Consider the following 23,568-nt stretch of genomic DNA (forward strand, 5'->3'; position numbering starts at 1 on the left):
CAGATCTCATTTGAATGAGTTTTTCAAGGCAACTGAATGATTATGTATGAGTCTTCCTATTGTCAGTGTGATAGTGTCAGCTATTATTAACTATGAGAATTTAATCTGGTGTGCCAATTCATTCTGTGCTTCTGCCCCTGCCCCCCACCCTTGTACTTCTTTCTCTCTCTAACTCTCATAAAGGATAATTAGTAATAGTCCTGGGAATAAGTAAGAGCTTTTTAAAAATTTTTCTTTTCTTGGGCTGGAGAGATGGCTTAGCGGTTAAGCATTTGCCTGTGAAGCCTAAGGACCCTGGTTCAAGGCTTGATTCCCCAGGACCCACATTAGCCAGATGCACAAGGGGTCACACGTCTGGAGTTTGTTAGCAGTGGCTGGAGGCCCTGGCATGCCCATTCTCTCTCTGTCTCTCTCTCTCTCTCCCACTCTCTCTCACTCTCAAATAAATAAAAATGAACAAACAAAATTAAAAACAATTTTTTTCTTTTTTTTTTTATAAATTTTTATTAACATTTTCCATGATTATAAAATATATCCCATGGTAATTCCCTCCCTCCCCACCCCCACACTTTCCCATTTGAAATTCCATTCTCCATCATATTACCTTCCCATTACAATCATTGTAATTACATATATACAATATCAACCTATTAAGTATCCTCCTCTCTTCCTTTCTCTACCCTTTATGTCTCCTTTTTAACTTACTGGCCTCTGCTACTAAGTATTTTCATTCTCACGCAGAAGCCCAATCATCTGTAGCTAGGATCCACATATGAGAGAGAACATGTGGCGCTTGGCTTTCTGGGCCTGGGTTACCTCACTTACTATAATACTTTCCAGGTCCATCCATTTTTCTGCAAATTTCATAACTTCATTTTTCTTTACCGCTGAGTAGGACTCCATTGTATAAATGTGCCACATCTTCATTATCCACTCATCTGTTGAGGGACATCTAGGCTGGTTCTATTTCCCAGCTATTATATCTTTTCTTTTTTAAGATAGGGTCTCACTGTAGCTCAGGCTGACCTGGAATTCACCATGTAGTTTCACAGTAGCCTTGAACTCACAGTGATCCTCCTATTTCTGCCTCCCAAGTGCTGGGATTAAAGGCATGTACTGCCATGTTAGGTTTCATTTTCAGTTTTAAAAAATATTTTATTTTTATTTATTTATTTGACAGGGGGAGGGTGCAGGGAGAGAAAGAGTCAGATAGGTAGAGGGAATGGGCACAACTGGTCCTCTAGCCACTGCAGACTCTAAATGTATGTGCTACCCTGTGCATCTGGCTACATGTGGGTACTGTGGAATTGAACCTGGGTCCTTTGGCTTTGCTGACAAGCACCTTACCTTAACCTTAACCATTAAGCCATCTGTCTAGCTTGAGATTCTTTTAATCTTAAAAAAAAAAAGTATTTCTTAAAAAAATTTTTTTTGTTCATTTTTTAAAATTTATTTGAGTGTGATAGAGAGAGAAAGAGAAAGAGAGAGAGAGAGAGAGAGAGAGAAAGAATGGGCGAGCCAGGGCTTCCAGCCACTGCTAATGAACTCCAGACACATGCGCCCCCTTGTGCATCTGGCTAACATGAGTCCTGGGGAACTGAGCCTCGAACCGGGGTCCTTAGGCTTCACAGGCAAGCACTTAACCGCTAAGCCATCTCTCCAGCTCTCATTTATTTTTATATGAAGACTTAATAAAGATTATTATAGTGGGGTAGTTTTGTTTATATTACAAAGTTTTTCTCTAATGTTTGAGTCAGCCATATTAGTTTTAATATTTACAGATAGATTTTGGTGAGTTGTGGATTTTTTTTGTATCTTTTTTTTTGTTAATTAATTATTTATTTATTTGAGAGTGACAGAGAGAGAGAAAGAGACAGAGAGAGAGAGATTGAGAACGGGTGCGCCAGGGCCTCCAGCCACTGAAAACGAACTCAGGCGCGTGCACCCCCTTGTGCATCTGGCTAACGTGGGTCCTGGGGAACCAAGCCTCGAACCGGGGTCCTTAGGCTTCACAGGCAAGCGTTTAACCGCTAAGCCATCTCTGCAGCCCTTTTTTGTATCTTTTTAACGTGAAGACACTTGGTGATTTATTTTCTCCTTGAAGGTATAGCAAATGAATCTAAAAAGTTATATGGAGCTCAGTTCCATCCTGAAGTTGGACTAACAGAAAATGGAAAAGTAATACTGAAGAATTTCCTTTATGATATAGCTGGATGCAGTGGGACCTTCACTGTTCAAAACCGAGAATTGGAATGTATTCGCGAGATAAAAGAGCAAGTAGGCACATCAAAAGTTTTGGTAAGCAGTTTGTCATTTGGTGGTCTGCAAATTTATGTCAGTGATGTTGGAGCCCTTAGTTAGATGCTGACTGGTCAAATATCAATTTTGTGTTATATTACTTCTGGGTCTGTTTTTCATACGTGTCTTTAGATCTAAACAGTGCTTTTAATTAATGGCACGAAGTGATAGTGTTCATTTTATTTTTGTTTATTCTGTTCATTTTATTTTTTTTCCCTTTTCTTTTTACTTGTAGGTTTTACTCAGTGGTGGTGTAGATTCAACAGTTTGTACAGCTTTGCTAAATCGTGCTCTGAACCAAGATCAAGTCATTGCTGTGCACATTGATAATGGCTTTATGAGAAAACGAGAAAGCCAGTCTGTTGAAGAAGCCCTCAAAAAGCTTGGGATTCAGGTCAAAGGTATCAGTGAATCACAGGGGAAGTTAATTATATGTCAGAGCTAACCAGTTGTAGTTTTTTTTTTTTCCTTTTCAGTAAATTCAAGATTGAAAATATCTTTTATTTTTATAATTACCTCTGGTTCAAAAGGGATCCAAATACATAATCTAAAACTATTGGTTGTTGGGATGGAGAGATGGCTTAGCGGTTAAGCGCTTGCCTGTGAAGCCTAAGGACCCTGGTTTGAGGCTCGATTCCCCAGGACCCACGTTAGCCACATGCACAAGGGGCCGCATACATCTGGAATTTGTCTGCAGTGGCTGGAGGCCTTGGTGCTCCCATTCTCTCTCTCTCTCTCTCTCTCTGCTTCTTTCTCTGTCTGTTGCTCTCAAATAAATAAATAAAAATAAACCAAAAAAATTAAAAATAAAATAAAACTATTGATTGTTGGGCCTATTAAACTTAAATTGGTAAAATTACCATTTTCTAGCTACCATTGTGTTCTGTTCTAGTCAGTTTCTCAAAGTTGTCTTTTCCTACCTTTATTCCACAATAGTAGGGTCTCACTCTAGCCCAGACTGACCTGGAATTCACTACGTAGTCTCAGAGTAACCTTGAACTCACATAGCTTACCTCTCCTACCTCAGCCTCCTGAGTGCTGAAATTAAAAGCATGTGCCACACACCTATCTGATTTATAATCATTTTTGTGTACAGTTCTTGTCATCCCAGTGTAACATTTGCTTTTTAAGATAGCTTATTCTATTTGTTTATTTATTTATTTTTTGAAATAAGGTCTTGCTCTAGCTAAGGCTGACATGGAATTCACTATTTGGTCTCATGCTGGCCTCAAACTCACAGTGATCCTCCTACCTCTGCCTTCTCAGTGCTGGGATTAAAGGCTTGTGCTACCATGGCTGGTATTATTCTATATCCTAAGAAATTTCAACCCCACAAAAACCTGGATTAGCCAGGTGCTCAGAAAGACTCCTGTTAAGGAGACAGATAATTCCTCAGATGTACTGTTTCTTGCAATTTGATTTGTAACGGTTACTGTCAGTTTTTTTTTTTTTTCCTGTCATGTAAATTAGATCTTTTGGTATTCTGTGCACAGCTTGTTTTCCTAGGAGTGTCAGTATCAAATGGTAAGAAACTGAAATCTTTAAATACTTATGTATTTTTTTAAAGGAAAATTTGCTTGTTTGAGAATACTTGATTATTAAACATTTAAAGCATTGCTTATCCCCCAACTTTGCAGACAGCAGCTAAGGACATTACATGTTTAGAGATGTGAGTACTGTGATGTATATGGCTCCCCGAGAACACACTTTTTAAGCATTGACTTCTGCTGAATCTATGAACGCTGTTTGCTTATGAGATTATAATTTTGATTTACACTTTTTCAGGTTTCTCCTGGCACTGTTTTTTTTAAAAATATAATTCATTGGGAGGCAGAGGTAGGAGGAGTGCTGTGAGTTCAAGGCCACCCTGAGACACCATAGTGAATTCCAGGTCAGCCTGGGCTAGACTGAGACCCTACCTTGAAAAAGAAAAAAAAAAAATTAATAGAAAACCAGATGTTTTTCATTTATTAAAAATACTTTTAGCCTGAGGTCTGGTGTGTCGCTGATAATCAAATGTTGCTCTCTAAATAAAGTCTTCAGGAGTGGAAGTGCTTTCCAGTGCAGACTTTCTTCTGATGTGGTGACAGCTCATTTTTCCATTCAAAGGTTCTTTAGTGCCTTTAGGATAAACTGAACACATCAAGAACTCTTCCTTGCCCTTGCTGGAGCTGCTCACAAGCCAGCAGGAGGATAGGACAGGACGCACAGGGAGCCCCTGCTGCTCCTGCACTTGAGCTCTGCTTGAGGTGGAGAGCAGGTTTCAGGCACAAAGTGAAGGGCAGACCAGGAGCTCTGCTTGTTGGGATAGCTCAGGGTATGTGTGTTAGAGTTGGAGACGTGGGTTCTCCTCCAGCCCAGGTGTCCACATCAACAGGATGAATCTCCACTGTCCTCTGGATGCCAAACCTTGTTTTTTTTTTTTTTTTTCTATCAATATAACTAACTTAAAGCGCCAAAACTGGCAACAAGGACCAGCTGAGATCCAAGTCATCCCTCTGTTAATGTGCAGCAGAGAGCCTGCCCACCTTTGGGTAGAGGATCTGGAGGTGTGATGGCCTCTGGGAAATCTGGCAGTGTTGTTACATGGGTTTTTTAACTATAACACTTGCATGTAATTACTGTAATGTGCACTTCAAGGCAGTTGTGAAACTGGGTCTGTGACTATTGGTGTATTCTTATAAATTTAGAGCTTGTTGGACTTTGTTTTCAGAGTGTCTATTTTGAATTAAAATTTGTTAACACCACTGCAAAAAAAAAAAAAAAAAACAACCTGGATCAGCATAATGGAGGGATTAAAAAATCTTGGTTTACAACCGGGAAGGAAGCCAATAAGCTGACTTTATGGTAGACATTACTGGGAGGTCCAGGCCTCAGAAACATTGGGTAGCTTTTGAACATGGGTCCCTGGGTGAGCCTCAAATAAGAATTGGTTGAAAATAAGGAAGTAGACCCTTTTCCTAAGCATAGGAGCAAGCTGTGGTTGTCTGTTCCTATTTGAAGAGTGAGGTTTATTGGTACATACTAACACCAAGCATAGCTGAGGGTTGAGCTAAGACATACAGGATAAATGGTGACTCCCTCCTTCCACCATGTCCTCGGTTTAAAAGAATGTTCATGAGCAGAATCATTTCTCTGGGGTGATTGACCTGGTTAAGAGAAGGGCCTTACATCTTTATGATGGATACCCACTAAACCCAGTGAAAGGGCCTTGTTGCTTGTAATTTTATGCTGAAGCCTACCAGTAGTTAAGCTGTCCTACTAAATAGAGATCATACTTAGTTTTGGCTGTGCTAGTGATTGAGCCCAGGGCCTTGTACATGTTAGGTAAATGTTTTCTTTATTTATTAGCTACAACTTCAGCCTGATTATTTATTTATTTATTTATTTATTTATTTATTTATTTATTTATTTATTTATTTATTTTGATTTTTCAAGGTAGGGTCTAGCTCTAGCCCAGACTGACCTGGAATTGACTGTGTAGTTTCAGGCTGGCCTCCTACCTCAACCTCCATGCCTGCATGCCTTACTTTTCAAAAACCTAGGTGAGGGCTGGGGAAATGGCATGATGGTTAAGGCATTTGCATGCAAAGCCTAAGGACTCTGGTTCAGTTCCCCAGGACCCACATAAGCCAGATGCACAAGGGGCACATGGGTCTGGAGTTCATTTTCAGTGGCTAGAGGCTTTGGTATGCCTGTTCCCTGTTTCTATCTGCCTCTTCAAAAAAAAAAAAAAAAAAGATAGATGAAAGGATCTACAAAGATTGCTAAATATATTCATAAATACCAGTTTTTCAAGAAACTGTTCTTTGAGCCATTCTGGATATTGATTGTGTATATGCAGTATGACCCTTGGGGCTGTGATTCTTGCACACTTAACCCTGAGCAGAGGGAAAATAGGGCCCTAGACTACACTCTAAAGGCTGTTCTAAAGGGGTTCTCATAAGGAGTAAATTTAATGCATTTCCATATCTGAACCCTCTAACTTGTGGTTTGTTAGTTTTTGAATATGTAGACAAATGTACAGGAGATTACAGGATGGCTCTCTATTATCTTTCTGCAAATAGATATTTATAGTTTAAAGACATAATGATTGAAAGTACTCCTCTCATCTCACCTAGTGATAAATGCTGCTCATTCCTTCTATAATGGAACAACTACTTTACCCATCTCCGATGAAGATAGGACCCCACGAAAAAGAATCAGCAAGACGTTAAACATGACTACTAGTCCTGAGGAGAAAAGAAAAATCATTGGTGATACTTTTGTTAAGGTACTTTCTTTTTTGATATAATCAATGTATCCTATTTTATGTAAATATTAGTGTATTTTTTAACCATATCAAGTGACAAAATTTGCTAATTTTGATTTTTTTTTTAATTTGTGGCTGAGACTTTTAGTACATATTGGTTTCATACTGATAGGTAGAAACTCTTAGGCTTAAAAAGCATGTATGGGGCTGGAGAGATGTCTTAGCAGTTATGGCACTTGCCCACAAAGCCAAAGAATTGAGGTTTGATTCCCCAGGACCCACGTAGCCAGATGCACAAGGTGGCACATGTGTTTTTGCAGTGGCTGGAAGCCCTGGTGTGTCTATTCTCATTTTCTCTCTTTCTCAAATAAATAATAAAAATAAAATATTAAAATGTGTGTGTGTGTGTGTGTGTGTGTGTGTGTGTGTGTGTGTGTGTGTATCAAGCATGTATGGGGCTGGAGAGTTGGCTCAGTGGTTAAGGCACTTGGCTTTAAAACCTAAGGACCTGAATTTGATTCCCTAGTACCCACATGAATCCAGATACACATGTTAGTGCATGAGTCTGGAGTTCATTTGCAGGTCCTGGATGCCCTGGCGTGCCCATTCTCTATGATTTTTTGCCTTTAAATAAATTGTGTGTGTGTGTGTGTGTGTATTTTTTGCTGTTTACTAGGTAGTAATGTCAATACCATGTACATTTGAAGAAGTGATAAATGGCATTTATTACCTTAGTATATCATACTACTGTAGATGCTTTTTTTTTGCTAAAATGTATATATATTTTAAAAAGCATGTATGTTGCTGAGCTATTTTTTTTTAAATTTTGTTTATTTATTTATTTGAGAGTAACAGACAAAAAGGCAGATAGAGAGAGAATGGGTGCGCCAGGGCCTTCAGCCACTGTAGACAAACTCCAGACGTGTGCACCCCCTTGTGTATCTGGCTAACATGGGTCCTCTGGAATTGAGCCTCGAACTGGGGTCCTTAGACTTCACAGGCAAGCACTTAGCCGCTAAGCCATCTCTCCAGCCTTAAGTTGCTATTTGACTGCTTAAATCTAGACAATTTTCAGATGGTACTGGACTATTTTAGGTTCTTAAAGGAAATATTCATATACTTAAATTTTTAAAATTTTATTTTAGAGAGAGAGAGAGAAAGAGAGAATTGGTGCATCAGGGCCTCAGCCATTGAAATTGAACTCCAGACACTTGTACCACCTAGTGGGCATGTGCAACCTTGTGCTTGCCTCTTTGTGTGCCTGGCTTACATTGGATCTGGAGAGTAGAAAATGGGTCCTTAGGCTTTGTAGGCAAGCACCTTAATCGTTAAACCATCTCTCCAGCCCAGTATATTCATATACTTTGAATCATGTAGAATGCACATGTTCTTAGGATTTGGGGGTGTTGGGTGAGTGTTAATCTAACTGGTTGGTATTGCAAAAGAACCCTGAGAAATTTAAACTTTGCTGTCTTTTGGGAAAATTGATTTCTTAGAAGGCTGTTCTGCTCTTACTAATAATAGATTGCTAATGAAGTTATTGGAGAAATGAACCTGAAGCCAGAGGAAGTTTTCCTTGCCCAAGGCACTTTACGGCCTGATCTAATTGAAAGTGCATCCCTTATTGCAAGTGGCAAAGCTGAGCTCATCAAAACACATCACAATGATACAGAACTGATCCGGAAGTTGAGAGAAGAGGTAAAACCTTATGAGAACTTAACCTTAAAGTAGATGCATGAAGAATTTCTTTCCTCCCAGTAGTCACATGCTTGAATAACCATCATTGCAGTCTAATTGTAGAACATTTTCATTACCCTCAGAAGGAAACTTGTACCATTAGCAGTCATTCTTTATTTTCCTGAGCCCTACTCCTAAACCGCCTATCAGCTCTATAGGCAACCACTAATTAATTTGTCTTTATAGTTTTACCTATTCTGAATATTTTGTGGCATTGAATCATATATCTGGTCTTTGATTGACTTCTTATATTTTCACAATTCATTCTTTTTTTTATTTTTTTTGAGGTGGGTCTCGTGCTAACTTGGGCTGACTTGGAATTCACTATGTAGTCTCAGGGTGGCCTTGAACTCATGGTGATTCTCCTACCTCTGCCTCTCAATTAAAGGTGTGTGCTACCATGTCCGGCTCATTCATGTTTTAATGTGTATGAGAAATTTATTCTTTTATATTAAGTCGGGCATGGTGGTATAATACTGTTAATCCTAGCAGTTGGGAGACTTAGATAGGTAGATTGCCATGAGTCAGGCTCAAGTATAAAGTGAGTTCCAGGTCAACCTGGGCTAGACTTAAGATCCTGCCTCAAAACAAAACAAAACAGGCTGAAGAGATGGCTGAGTGGTTAAGACACTTGCCCTCAAAGCTCAATGATCCAGGTTTGATTCCCCAGTACCCACAAAAAGCCAGATGCACAAAGTGGTGCATGCATTTAGAATTCATTTGCAGTGGCTAGAGGCTCTGGCATGCCCATTCTCTCTGTCTCTGCTTGCAAACACACACACACACACACACACACACACACACACACACACACACACGTGGAGTATGTCCCTATGATTTCTTTAATTTCTTGGTATCTGTTGTGATGGTGCCTTTTCGCCTCTAATTTTATTAATTTGTGTTTCTTCTCTCTTTTGTTCAGATTTGCTAAGGGTTTATCAATCTTGTTTATCCTTTCAAAGAACCAACTCTTTCTTTCATTGATTCTTTGGGTTATTATTATTATTTTTGTTTCTACTTCATTAATTTCTGCCCCAATCTTTATTATTTCTTCCTGTCTACTGATTTTTGGTTCACCTTGTTCTTCTTTTTCCAAGGCTTTAAGGTGAAGCATTATGTTGTTTACTTGTGACCTTTCTAATTTCTTAATATAGCCACCTAAAACAATAAATTTCCCTCTTAGCACTGCTTTCATTGTGTCCCAAAGGTTTAGGTATGTTGTGTTCTCATTATCATTTAATTATCTATGAATTTTTTTGATTTCCTTCTTGATTTCTTCATTGACCCATTCATCATTTAGTAGTGTATTGTTCAGTTTCCATGATTTTGTGTATGCTGTATAGCCTTTCTTGCCATTAATTTGTAGTTTGATCCCATTGTGATCAGATAGAATGTAAGGAATTATTTCAATTTTCCTGTATTTGATAAGATTTGCTTTGTGTCCTAATATATAGTCTATTTTAGAGAACGTTCCATGTGCTGCTGAAAAGAATGGTATTCTTCAGCATTTGGATGAAATGTCCTGTATATATCTGTTAGGCACATTTGTTCTATGATCTCATTTAGTCCAGATGCCTCTCGGCTTATTTTTTGTCGGGATGACCTGTCAGTTGATGAGAGTGGGGTGTTGAAGTCACTCACTATAACTTTGTTTGGTATTATCTGTGACCTGAGTTCTAATAGCATTTGTTTGACGAAGTTGGAATCCCCCATGTTGGGTGCATCTATGTTTAGAATTGTAGTATCCTCCTTTTGGAGTGTGCCTTTAATCAATATAAAGTGACCATCCTTAATCTTTCCTTGTCAGATATTAGGATAGCAACCCTTGCTTGTTTTCTAGGCCCATTTGCTTGAAATACATTTTTCCAATCTTTTGCCCTAAGATAGTGTCCATCCTTTGTAGAAAGGTGAGTTTCTTGGAGGCAACAAATTGAAGTACTGCTTTTTAACCCAGTCTGCAAACCTATGTCTTTTGGTTGGGGCATTGAGGTTGTTGATATTAAGAGTTATTATTGAAAGTTGTATATTTATTTTTGCCTTTTTTTTTTTTTTTGTAGTTTTACCTTTGCTCTCTTGTATTAACTAGTACTTGAGTATGGTTTGTTTTTTCCAGGTTCCTTATGTGTGTGCTTTTCTTTCTCTTCATCATGGAGGATCCTTTCAAGTGTTTTCTGTAGAGCTTGTTTTGTCTTCAAATATTCCTTTAGCCTGTTTTTGTCATGGAATGGTCTTATTTCTCCATCTATTTGAATGAATAGCTTTACAGGATAAAGTAACCATGGCTGACAGTTGTTATCCTTCAGAACTTAGAATGCATCATTCCCTTCTGGCTTTTTTTTTTTGGTTTTTTGAGGTAGGGTCTCACTCTGGCCCAGGCTGACCTGTAACTATGTCATCTCAGGGTGGCCTTGAACTCATGGCAATCCTCCTACCTGCGCCTCCTGAGTGCTGGGATTAAAGGCGTGTGCCATCACACCCGGCTCCCTTCTGGCTTTTAAACTTTGTGTTGAGTAATCTACTGTGATTCTGATGGGCTTGCCTTTGTATGTGACTTGATTTTTCTCTCTAACTGCTTTCAGTATATTTTCTTTGGTTTGTATGTTTGGTAATTTAATTATAATGTGAGGAGAGGTTCTTCCCAGGTTTTGTCTGTTCAGTGTTTTAAAGGATTCCTGTATCTGCACTGGCATCTCTTTCACAATTTGGGGGAAGTTTTCTTCTATGATTTTGTTGAAAACGCCTACTCTGCCATTGGAGTGAAATTCTTCTCCTTCTACTATACCCTGATTTCTTATGTTTGATCTTTTCATAGTGTCCTGAATATCTTGAAATTCCCATTCATACTTTCCTATTAGTTTGTCTTTCTCTTTGTTGGACTGTATTAGATCTGTCACCTGGTCTTCTAGTTTAGATATTCTGTCTTCTCCTTCATCCATTCTACTGATGAGATTTTCTACAGAGTTTTTTATTTTATTGACTGTGTTCTTCATTGCTAGTAATTCTGACTGGTTTTTCTTTATTATTTCTATTTCCTTATTTATGTCTTGTATTGACTTTATTTCATTAAATTGGTTTTCTGTGTCTTCTCTCATTTTTTTGGTTTCCTCCTTGAATATTTTTATAATCATTCTTTTAAAATCTTTCTCAGGCATTTCTTCTAAATCATTCTCACTAGAAGTCATTTCTGATGCTTTAATACTTTTTGGTGGATTTATATTATCTTGATTTTTTTGTGTTTCTTATGTGACAATTATATATTTTTGTATCTTGGATTAATTTAATGTTTGGATTTTCTAATTATCTGAAGTATTATTAGATGTATCAATCTGATGTTATATATCTTCAGGGTAGGAGCTTAAGGTGCTAGGGGTGGCTGTTAAGACTCTCAGATTATCTGTCAAAGTTAACCTAGATGTTGGGTTTGCCTGCAATGAGACTATTCAAGTAGGGTGAGTGGAGCAAACTGTAGGCAGATTCTAAAATTTAGACGCTTTCAATGAAAAACAGCATAGAGTATTTATGTAAGTGTAGGTATTATGACAATTAGATCCTTTAACAAAGTCACAGTCTTTTAGGATGTGTGTTGCCCTTAATCCTGTCAACTAGGAGGCTTATTTCTAGTCTTTTGAGGGTTACAAGTCAGCTTGTGACCAGGTGAGACCCTTCCCTAATGAATAACAGAAGAGGGAAGGAAAAAAGGCAATATAAATCAGGAAGCAACAGTGACAAGCCCCAAATATAGCTTATTTAAGAATGGCAGATCTAGATGCACAAGGGTGCGCACACGTCTGGAGTTCATTCGCAGTGGCTGGAGGCCATGGCGTGCCCATTCTCTCTCTCTGCCTCTCTCTCTCTCTGTCTGTCGCTCTCAAATAAATCAATAAAAAATAAACAAAAATTTTTTTTTAAAAAGAATGGCAGATCTGACCATCCATCAGATTTAACATATAATTTATCTTGACATGGAAGGTACAATCAACACTTCTGATTTTTTTTCTCATTCTTATTTTATTTTAATTTTTAGAGTCAGTTTTATTTATTTATTTATTTTTATTAATTAGTTTTGTATTCAGCAAATACAGTCAGTTTGGTACCATTATTAGGCTCATCTGTGACCTACCCCCTTCCCATTGGCCCCTCCTTGTTGAGGTATATGGGTCATACATTGTGGAGTTAGCCTACAGTGGGCTAACAGCACTTCTGATTTTTTTTTTTTTTTTGGTTTTTCGAGGTAGGATCTCACTCTAGCCCAGGCTGACCTGGAATTCACTATGAAGTCTCAGGGTGGCCTTGTACTCACGGTAATCCTCCTACCTCTGCCTCCCGAGTGCTGGGATTAAAGGCATGCACCACCATGCCCAGCTAGCACTTCTGACTTTTTTTTTATATCATTAGAATAGTGCTTTCCTGGATAAATTTAATTCACAGTAAAATAAGCTTTAATCTACAACAAATGCCAGATTATACAGCAGAAAGCAATTTTCATAATTTTCCATAATGATGTAAAGGTTTCTACTAAATGACAAAAAGAAGAAGCTATAAATTTATATTCACAAATATAGTACTCTCTCAAAACATGACATGATTATTCACAACACTAACACAATGTCTAAGAACCAGTCACTCATCAGGTTCATTGTAACTAATGAAAAATGCAAAATCTAACAAATTACATTAAAGCCTTTGTTACACCAAATCGAAAATGCAAATTAGTTGCTAAGTATGGACAAAATGATAAAATATACTTACATAGTAATCTTTTTTTATTTAATTTTTATTATCATTTTCCATGATTATAAAAAAAATCCCATGGTAATACTCTCCCTCCCCCACCACACTTTCCCCTTTGACATTCCATTCTCCATCATATTACCTCCCCATCTCAATCATTGTACTTACATATATACAATACCAACTTATTAAGTACCTTCCTCCCTTCCTTTCTCTTCCCTTTATATCTCCTTTTTAACTTACTGGCCTCTGCTACTAAGTATTTTCCTTCTCACACAGAAGCCCAATCATCTGTAGCTAGGATCCACATATGAAGGAGAACATGTGGCGCTTGGACATAGTAATCTTAAATGATACATTAATACTTACACAGTAATCTTAAATGTTATGTTAATGATATACAACAAGCATGTGGTAAATGCCAAAAATCTATGTAAAACTTCAGCCTTTAAAATAATATTGTACCACCCAAATATTAATGTAATACTGTTTAATTTGAAGATATATGTATTTAGGATTGTCCTATTGTATCAATTATAAAATATCACTTAATATATGGTGAAAGGGTATAGTAGAAGGAATTATTGAAAATAAATATTTTTTGTGTTTAAACAGCACTTCTGATTTTTAAGCCTATATACCAGGCTTATTTGGCAGATACTGATCAGGTGTGATACCAGTTACCTTTTGGGATTGTTTTGGTCTCAGTTATGTTGCACTCTTGCTTGGGTCCGCCTTTGCTGAGCTGTGGGCTCCAATAGGCTGGCTGGGTTGCTGCTCTGGTTGCCAGTGCTGGGTGTTGTATAGGAGCACTGCCTTCCCCAAGTGTCTGGTACTTGCTGGCACTTGCGGTAGGGGTTGGGGGAGGCTGTGGATCGTTGCTCCAGTTCTCCACTGGTCTGAGTGATCCTCTATCTCACAAGCAGCTCCTCTGTTGGTCCCTACTGTCCTCTCTTCATGTTTCTTGAGGCCCATGTGAGTGGAGAATCCCCACTCCTGGCTTTTACTGCCGCTCAGGCCAAGCCTTGAGGCTGTGGCCACGTGGACCTTGTTCCGCTGCTTCAGGAGCCACTTCTGTCTGCTTCTGTGGGCTCTAGACATTCTGGATCTCTCCTATTTCTTTGCTGCAGTTGGTAATTTCTTATATACCTCATTTTTTAGTACTTTTTAGTGGAGTAGTATATTTTGTTAGTTTGTTTGTTTTAGCTTTTTCTCTTCTAGGCCACTTTGGTGTGGTTCCTACCACCTTCTTAACTGAAGTTCCCCGTTTTTATTTATTTACTTATTTTGTTTTTCAAGGTAGGGTCCCACTCTAGCTCAGGCTGACCTGGAATTCATTATATAGTCTCAGGATGGTCTTGAACTCATGGCAAACCTCCTACCTCTGCCTCCTGAGTACTGGGATTAAAGGTGTGCTCCACCATGTCCAGCTTTTCTTTTTTTTTTTTAAATTTACTTATTGAGAGAGGCAGATAGAGAATATGGGCATGCCAGGGCCTCCTCCTACTGCCACCTTGTTTGGCTTTATGTGGGTACTGGGGAATTGAACCTGGGTCCTTATGCTTTGCAGGCAAGCGCCTTAACTGCTGAACCATTTCTCTAACTGTGCTCTTTTATTTTTAAAATAATTATTTACAAGCAGAGAGCAAATGAATGAGAAAGAGGAGGAGTGGGTACACCAGGGCCTTTTGCCACTGCAAATGAACTCTAGCTGCATGTGCAACTTTGTGCATCTGCTTTTATGTGAGTACTGGGGAATTGAACCCAGTTCATCAGGCTTTGCAAGCAAGTACCTTTAACTGCTGGACCATCTTTCCAGTCCCTATTTGCCGGGCTTACCGGCAGGTAGGGCTGTAGGAGAGCCAGTCCGGCAGGTCTCTTCCTGAGGCTGAGCGGGATGGTGAGTGTCTACGACTCAGAACCTGTCTTAGTCTCTGGAGAAAAACCACACTGAGTTGGGAGACTTGTCGAAGCAGGATCTCACTTTATTGTTACAGGCAGTTGCCTACATAATGTTGAGAACGAAGGTGGGGATCTCAGGAAAGGATGAGGTGTAAGGGCCAATAGCATATCGTGACTTTTGAAATGATCGGTTCTAAGTGCGGGAACTCTAACTTTTTTGCAGAAGTAGCTGGCCAGAGGCAATTTGGCGCCCTGCTGAGTCATAGCTGGCCAGAGACAGGTCGCCAAACTTTAGCTAGGCTCAGGAAGTTCCACTAGGCCTCATGTCCGGGCCTCTCAAGGCCCAACACCTATTTTGTATTTTTTAAAATAGTAGCCATCCTAATAAGTATGTCACTATTGATTTTAGTTATCTTTGTACATTTGAAGTGCTGTCTCCTTTTGTTTTTGTTTTTTTTGAGGCATTATTTTCCTATATAGCCTAAGCTGTCCTTGAGCTTGCCTTCCTTTCAGGTTAGCCTCTCCAGTACTGGGATGATAGGTGGCACCACCATGCCAGGCTCATTGTAGTTTTCCATAATAGCTAATGGTGTTGAATATTTTTTCATATGTAGGTTGGTCATTAATGTACCTTAGAGGAATGTTTTTTCCTATCTATTTGTAAATTTTCTAGATATATGGGTTGGAAATATTTACTTTCATTCTGGGAATTGCTATTTTGTTTTCTTGATGAAATCATTTTGAAAGTTTTAAATTTGAAGCATTAATGTTAATATTCTTAATATTAATAATTAATATATACATATATCTTTTTTTGGTGGGGGTTAGAGGTAGGGTCTCACTCTAGCTCAGACTGACCTGGAATTCACTGTGTAATCTCAGGGTTGCTTTGAACTTTCAGTGATCCTCCTACCTCTGCTTCCCGAGTTCTGGGATTAAAGGCATGTGCCACCATGCCCAGCAGTGTTTTATATATATATATATATATTTTTTTTAAAGGTATATTTAATTTATTTATTTGATAAAGAAAAAGAGAGAATGGGCTTTCCAGGGCCTCTAGCCATTGCAAATGCACTCCAAATGCATGCGCCCCCTTGTGCATCTGGCTTATGTGGGTTCTGGAGAATCAAACCGGGATCCTTTGGCTTTGCAGGCAAACGCCTTAAATGCTAAGCCATCTCTCTAGACCCAATGTTATATTTTTTAATTGCCTTGTTTCTTTTTTAAAAAAATTTTTATTCATTTTTATTTATTTATTTGAGAATGACAGAGAGAGAAAGAGGCAGAGAGAGAGAGAGAGAGAGAGAGAGAGAGAGAGAGAGGGAGGGAGGGAGAGAGAATGGGTGCGCCAGGGCTTTCAGCCACTGCAAACAAACTCCAGACATGTGCGCTGCCTTATGCATCTGGCTAACATGGGTCCTGGGGAATGGAGCCTCGAACCAGGGTCCTTAGGCTTTACAGGCAAGTGCTTAACTGCTAAGAATTGGACCTCGAAACAGGGACCTTAGCTTCATAGGTAAACTCTTAACCGCTAAGCCATCTCTCCAGCTCTTGCTTTTTGTTTTTGTTTTTTAAACTGCTTATTTGCAAGGAGAGAGAGAATGAATGAGAATGAGAAAGAATGGGTGTATCAGGGCCTCTAGCCACTTCAGATGAACTCCAGATGCATGAACCACTTTGTGCATTTGGCTGTGTGGGTACTAGGGCATTAAAACCTGGGCTGTTAGTCATTGCAGGCAAGAACCTTAACCACTAAGCCCAACTTGCTTTATTTCTTCTTGAGAAGTAAATGAGAAGTTGCTGGGTTAGTTTATCCTGTCTTTTTTTGGGGAGGGATAAAAGGGGGTTGAGGAAGAGTTTCACTCTAGCCTTGGCTGACTCTGGAATTTACTGTATAGTCTCAGGCTGGCCTTGAACTCAATGTGATTCATGTATTTCTGCCTCGCAAGTGCTGGGATTAAAGATTTTTATTTAAAAAGTTTATGCTTAACATGTGTTTCAAGGAAGAATGTGGATAGCACTAAAACATTCATCTAATTCTTATTTTTTATTTTTATTTTTTGTTTTTTTGAGGTAAGGTCTCACTCTAGCTCAGGCTGACCTGAAATTCACTGTGTAGTCTTAGGGACGCCTAGAATTCTCAGCGATCCTCCTACCTTTGCCTCCTGAGTGCTGGGATTAAAGGCATGCGCCACCACACCTGGTTCTTATTCTTTTAAAAAAAAACAAACACAAAAATACAAGATTTTATTCATTTATTTATTTGACAGAGAAAGAGAGAGAGAGGGAGAGAGAGAGAGAGAGAGAGAGAGAGAGAGAGAGAGAGAGAATGGGCGCACCAAGGCCTCCAGCCATTGCTAAAGAAACTCCAGATGCGTGTGCCCCCTTGTGCATCTGGCTAACATAGGTCCTTTGACTTTGCAGGCAAATGCCTTAACTGCTAAGCCATCCCTCCAGCCCTCATCTAATTCTTTATAAGTGCGTAAGAAGAAATAATTTAAAGATACATTTTAAAGACATTTATTTTTATTTTGTGGGTTTTGAGGCAGTCTGATGCTTTGCTTGTACTCAAACTCATGATTTTCTTACATTGGCCTTTCAGTGGCTGGACTTAATAGGTACACCTACATTGGAGACAACTTTTATTTTATCTTGTTTTGTTTTGTTTTTTCAAGGTAGGGTCTCACTCTAGCCCAGGCTGATCTGGAATTCACTCTGTATTCTCTGGGTGGCCTCGAACTCATGGCAATCTTCCTACCTCTGCCTCCAGAGTGTTGGGATTAAAGGTGTGTGCCACCATGCCTAGCTACAGACAGCTTTTTTTTTTTTCCCCCCAAGGTAGAGTCTCACTCTAGCTCAGGCTGACCTAGAATTTACTCTGTAGTCTCAGGGTGGCCTCGAACTCATGGTGATCCTCCTACCTCTGCCTCCTGAGTGCTGGGATTAAAGCTGTGCACCACCACGCCTGGCTGACAACTTTTTTTCTTTCTTTCTTTCTTTTTGGCTTTTCGAGGTATGGTCTCACTGTAGTTCAGGCTGACCTGGAATTCACTATGTAGGCTCAGGGTGGCCTTGAACTCATGGTAATCCTCCTACCTCTGCCTCCCAAGTGCTGGGATTAAAGGCATTCGCCACCATGCCCATCTCTGACAGCATTAAAAAAAATTTTTTTTTGTTCATTTTATTTATTTATTTGAGAGTGACAGACAGAAAGAGAGAGAGAGAGAGAGAGAGAGACAATGGGTGCGCCAGGGCCTCCAGCCAGTGCAAACAAACTCCAGATGTGTGCGCCCCCTTGTGCATCTGGCTAACATGGGTCCTGGAGAATTGGACCTCGAAACAGGGACCTTAGGCTTCATAGGTAAACTCTTAACCGCTAAGCCATCTCCCCAGCCCTCTGACAACATTTTTTTAAAAAAATATTTTTTATTTATTTGAGAGAAAAAGGCTGATAGAGAGAATAGCCATATCAGGGCTTCTAGCTACTATAAATGAACTCCAGACACATGTGCCAAATTATGCATATGGCATATGTGGGTACTGGGAAATTGAACCTGGGTCCTTAGGCCTTAACCACTGAGCCATCTCTCTAGCCCCGGAACAGATTTTTATTCTAAGGAGAATGATAGCAGGATAAGTAAATCAGTTATTATCCTTTGTTTCCAAGTCACAGTCACTTTGATTGCTAACATATATTAATTGGCCCTTTTTTTTCTTCCAATAGGGAAAAGTAATAGAGCCTCTGAAAGATTTTCATAAAGATGAAGTGAGAATTTTAGGCAGAGAACTTGGACTTCCAGAAGAGTTAGTTTCCAGGCATCCTTTTCCAGGTAAAAAAAGAAAAAAAGAAAAAAAAATCACAGTTCAGCTTTGTTTGATTTGTTTTTAGACCTCATATGAACTCACATCAGATAATTCCAAATGTCTTTTCAGGGAATATGCAACATGAGTGGAAAGGATGACTAGGGAGCCAATTCTTTTGTGTGTCTACTACACTTATGTTATTTTATTTGTCATTCAGCATTGTATGTAGATATTGTATGATTCTTAGGAAACTGACATAATGTTGCTGTCAGGTGAGAAACCAAGGCATAGAGATACTTTCAGAACATTGCTATACAAGTCTTAGTGGTACAACTAGGATTTTTTGGGTATTTTTTAAAATGTTTTTATTTTTTGGCAAGCAGAGAGAAAAATAGAGCAAGAGAGATAATATGAATATGGGTGCACCAGGGCCTCTAGCCACTGCAAACGACCTCCAGATGCATGTGCCACTTTGTTCATCTGGCTGTATGTGGGTATTGAACTGGGGAATTGAACAGGGTTATTGGGTTTTTCAGGCAAGGACCTTAATCGCCACCTCTCCAGCCCTGTTCTTTTGTTTTTCCTTTTCTTTATAGTGTATGTATGGGGGCGGGGGAGAGGAGATAAGAGGATTTTTTTTTTTTTTTTTTTTTGATTTTTCAAGGTAGAGTCTTGCTATAGCCCAGGCTGATTTGGAATTCACTGTGGAGCCTCAGGGTAGCCTTGAACTCACAGCAATCCTCCTTCCTACCTCTGCCTCCCGAGTTCTAGGATTAAAGGCATGTGCCACCATGCCCAGCCTAATTTTTTTTTTTTTTTTTCAGCTGGGGAGATGGGTCAGTGGGAAAGAATGCTTATTGTACATGAGGGCTTGAGAGGGCCTGATTTGCCCAATTTTTATTTTCCAGAATGCATGTAAACAACTGGGCATGGCTATGCACACCTGTAAAGTTACAGAGTAGAAAGTACACAAATGGGACTTATCACTGAAAGTAAAGAGTTTCTACTCTTAACTACCATATTGCCTTCATAAACAGTATTAGAATTAGTAAGCTTGGTAATTCAGTATCTTCAGTTCCTACCCGGAGGCCGACAATGGCTATTTGGAAAATATTAATAAAGGGAAGCAAATTGATTGTATCCTTGATCATCACTTTTTTAATATATTTATTTATTTATTTATTTGACAGTGAAGGGGGGGGTTAATGGGCACACCAGGCCATCTAGCCACTGCAAACGAACTCCAGAAGCGTGCACCTCCTTGTGCATCTGGCTAATGTGGGGTCCTGGGGAATCGAACCTGGGTCCTTTGATTTGCAGGCAAACGCCTTAACCGCTAAGCCATCCCTTCAGCCCCTTGATCATCATTTCATTAGTCTTATGTGATTTTTTTTTTTAAGTGAAAGAGAATTGGTGTTCCACTGCCTTAGCCACTGCACTCAAACTCCAGACACTTGAGCCACCTAGTGGGCATATGCCACCTTGTGTTTGCCTCACCTTTGTGCATCTGGCTTATGTGGGATCTGGAGAGTTAAACATGAGTCCTTAGGCTAAGTGTCTGACCCGCTAAGCCATTTCTTCAGCCTTTATGTGATATTTTCAAGGTCTATTTTATAGAGTGAATATTTTTATTTTTATTTATTTATTTATTTTGAGGTAGGGTCTGTCTCTGGTCCAGGCTGACCTGGAATTCACTGTGTAGTCTCAGGGTGGCCTTGAACTCATGGTGAACACCTACCTCTGCCTCCTGAGTGCTGGGATTAAAGGCATATGCCACCATGCCCAGCCAGAGTGCACTTGTATTATTTGCTCTGTTATGTTTTGTTATTTTTGAGGTAGTGTCTCACTCTAGTCCAGGCTGGCCTGAAATTCACTATGTAAGTATTAGGCTGGCCTTGAACTATGGAAATCTTCCTACCTCATCTTCCCAAGTGCTGAGATTAAAGGTGTGTGCCACCACACCTAGCCTATTTTTTTTTTTTTTTTTGCTGCATACTACTTTTCATTAGTAGTAATTGTATAATATAAGGTGACTCATTATTTTTGTTTATATTTGTATATGTTGGAAAATTTCCTTAATAAAAAGTTTTTAGAGTAAATTGGCATATATAGTATGAGTTAAAAATATTACTGGAAAATCTTATGTCATGACAGAAACTATAAAATTAGAAGTTAGATGTGATGCATGCCCTTAGTCCCAGCATTGGGGAGGCTGAGGAAGGAGGATTATCATGAGGTTGAGGCCAGCCTGGGGCTATAGAGTTAGACCCTGCCTTGAAATAAACAAAAAAATTAGGATGTAGAAGTCATTGGTGTGGAGAGAATTGAAACATTCTTTTAAAAAAAAGAAAGAAAAGATGATGTAGGGGACTGGGGAGATGACTTCGAGTCTAAAGGCTCTTGCTTGCAAAACTTACCTGGCCCTGGTTCAGTTTCCCAGTACCTATGTAAAGCCAGACATACAAATGGCACAGGCGCCTGGAGTTCCTTTGCAGTGGCAAGAGGCCCAGGTGCATCCATTTTTGCTCCAAATAAATAAATAAATATATACGTACATACATATATATTTTCAAGGTAGGGTTTCACTTTAGCTCAGGTTGGCGTGGAATTCATTATGTAGTCTCAGAGTGGCCTAGAACTCATGGCAAGCCTCCTACCTCTGCCTCTGAGCGCTGGGATTAAAGGCATGTGCTATTACACCCTGTATAAATAAAAATATTTTATAAAAATTGATTTAGATGGGAAATTTGAAATGAAATACTCATATTTTATTGTTGTTGGGGATTAAGCCCAGAGTCATGCTAAGTATGTGTTAGGCTGCTGAGGTGTGCTTCCAACCCTGAGGTTGGGAAGCTGGAGAGATGGCTCAGTGGGTAAAGTCACTTTTTTACAAAGTCTGATAACCTGAGTTTAATTTTTTATCCACTTAAAGCTAGATGCACAAAGTGGTGCATGTGTATGAAGTTTGTTTGTAGTGGCAGGAGACCCTGACACACATATCTACCCCTGCCTCAAATAAATAAATATTAAAACACAAAGTACTTGCTGCTTTCATTGTATTGCTATGTCACCCCTTAAGTGATAGACTTGCTATACACAAAAGTATAAATATCTTTTCTAGGCTCTGTATTCCTTTGGTCTGTTTAAAAATGTATATTAGGAGAGAGAGTGATTGAGAGGGGGAGGAGATATGATGGAGAGTGGAGTTTCAAAGGGGAGAGTAGGGGAAGAGAGGGAATTACCATGGGATATTATTTACAATTATGGAAGTTTCCAATAAACAAATGAAAAAAAAATATGTAAAGGCTGGAGAGATAACCTAGTGGCTAAGACACTTGCTTGTGAAGGACCCAGGTTCATTACCCCAGTACCGAAGTAAGCCAAATGCACATGATGGCACATGCATCTTGAGTTTGTTTGCAGTGGCTGAAGGCCTTGGCACACCCATTCTCTCCCTTTCCTTCTCTCCTTCCTTTCCTCTCTCTCTAATATAGAAATAAAAAAAATTAAAAGTTTAACTTGGGCTTGATATGTATGTCAGTGGTAGAGCACTTGCCCAGCATGTCTGAAACCCTGGGTTTGATACCTAGCATTGTAAAATAAACCAGCATGAAAATACTGATGGCAGCTATATTTTAACTTTATAAGGATTTTATACTTTGGAAACAGTGGCACCTTTCTGTTACATTTCTAAATAATAAATGTTATGTTCATTCAATATTGTAATTACTTTTAGGTCCTGGTCTGGCAATCAGAGTAATATGTGCTGAAGAACCATATATTTGTAAAGACTTTCCAGAAACCAACAATATTTTGAAAATAGTAGCTGATTTTTCTGCAAGTGTTAAGAAGGTAATAATCATATAATTATATAATATGTAATAATTATATATATATATACATGTGTATATATATATATAGAGAGAGAGAGAGTCAGTACAAGGAATTGAATAGATTCCTGTTGTATTCTTGTATTTACAATAAATACATAAGGGTTTCATTATTTGAAAATCAGAGTAGTACAGACTTGGAATGACTATGAAGAAAATATTATACAGAGACTCTTAGATAGACTTTTCTTTCTATCCAAATAAGACTGAATGTCCTCCATCCTTATACTAGTTAAAATAAGACATTCTTTCATGTTTTGCAAGGGAAATTCTTTAAATTATGAATGAATTACAAGTAACAGTTCAAGAAACCAAAGCTGTGCTCCTTCGAAGGCAACTGCTAATTCTGTGTTGTCTGGGGCTTTGATTTTAACCATTTCACTCATGCATCCATGTCTCAATATGAGACCAGCAAGAGCTGGTGCAACAAGAACCAGGAGTTAAATAGAGATCTTAGTTACCAATACCTCAGCTGCAATTTGTGGAGTAGAAGATGCCCAGGCCTTCAGGTATGGGACATTAACTCTTAACCTGTGTGGTTTGAAAACTGCAAGTTAAGGATTTTAATTTAAAGTAGACGTAGGTTAGTAGTACTTCTAGCATTCAGGTAAGAATCAACATACATTCTCATTCTTCACTTAGTCCCCAAAGAATTCCCATAGATTTGTAAAAAATATGAAAAAGCAAGCCTGGTGTGGTGGTGCACACTTTTAATCCCAGCACTTGGGAGGCAGAGGTAGGAGGATCACTGTGAATTCAAGGTCATCATGAGACTACATAGTGAATTCTAGGTCAGCCTGAGCTAGAGCAAGACCCTACCTCAAAAAACCAATAATAATAATAATAATAATAATAATATAAATAAAAAAGCTGGATGTGGTGGTGCACACTTCTAATCTCAGCACTTGGGAGGCAGAGGTTGGAGAATTGCCATGAGTTTGAGGCTACCCTGAG

At 39.0% G+C, this 23,568-nt stretch overlaps 1 protein-coding gene across 1 annotated transcript in view; it reads left to right on the forward strand.

Moving 5' to 3' along the window:
* Positions 1–23,568, forward strand: part of Gmps (guanine monophosphate synthase) — a 77,502-nt gene that overhangs the window by 33,492 nt on the left and 20,442 nt on the right. The window contains exons 6-11 of the mRNA XM_004652101.2: positions 2,105–2,298; positions 2,534–2,699; positions 6,420–6,571; positions 8,075–8,248; positions 18,645–18,750; positions 22,461–22,576. Of these exons, the coding sequence (XP_004652158.1) occupies positions 2,105–2,298; positions 2,534–2,699; positions 6,420–6,571; positions 8,075–8,248; positions 18,645–18,750; positions 22,461–22,576 (908 nt within the window). The remainder of the gene's footprint in view (positions 1–2,104; positions 2,299–2,533; positions 2,700–6,419; positions 6,572–8,074; positions 8,249–18,644; positions 18,751–22,460; positions 22,577–23,568) is intronic.

Source organism: Jaculus jaculus, chromosome 11 (assembly GCF_020740685.1).
Source record: "Jaculus jaculus isolate mJacJac1 chromosome 11, mJacJac1.mat.Y.cur, whole genome shotgun sequence".
NCBI classification, from domain to species: domain Eukaryota; kingdom Metazoa; phylum Chordata; class Mammalia; order Rodentia; family Dipodidae; genus Jaculus; species Jaculus jaculus.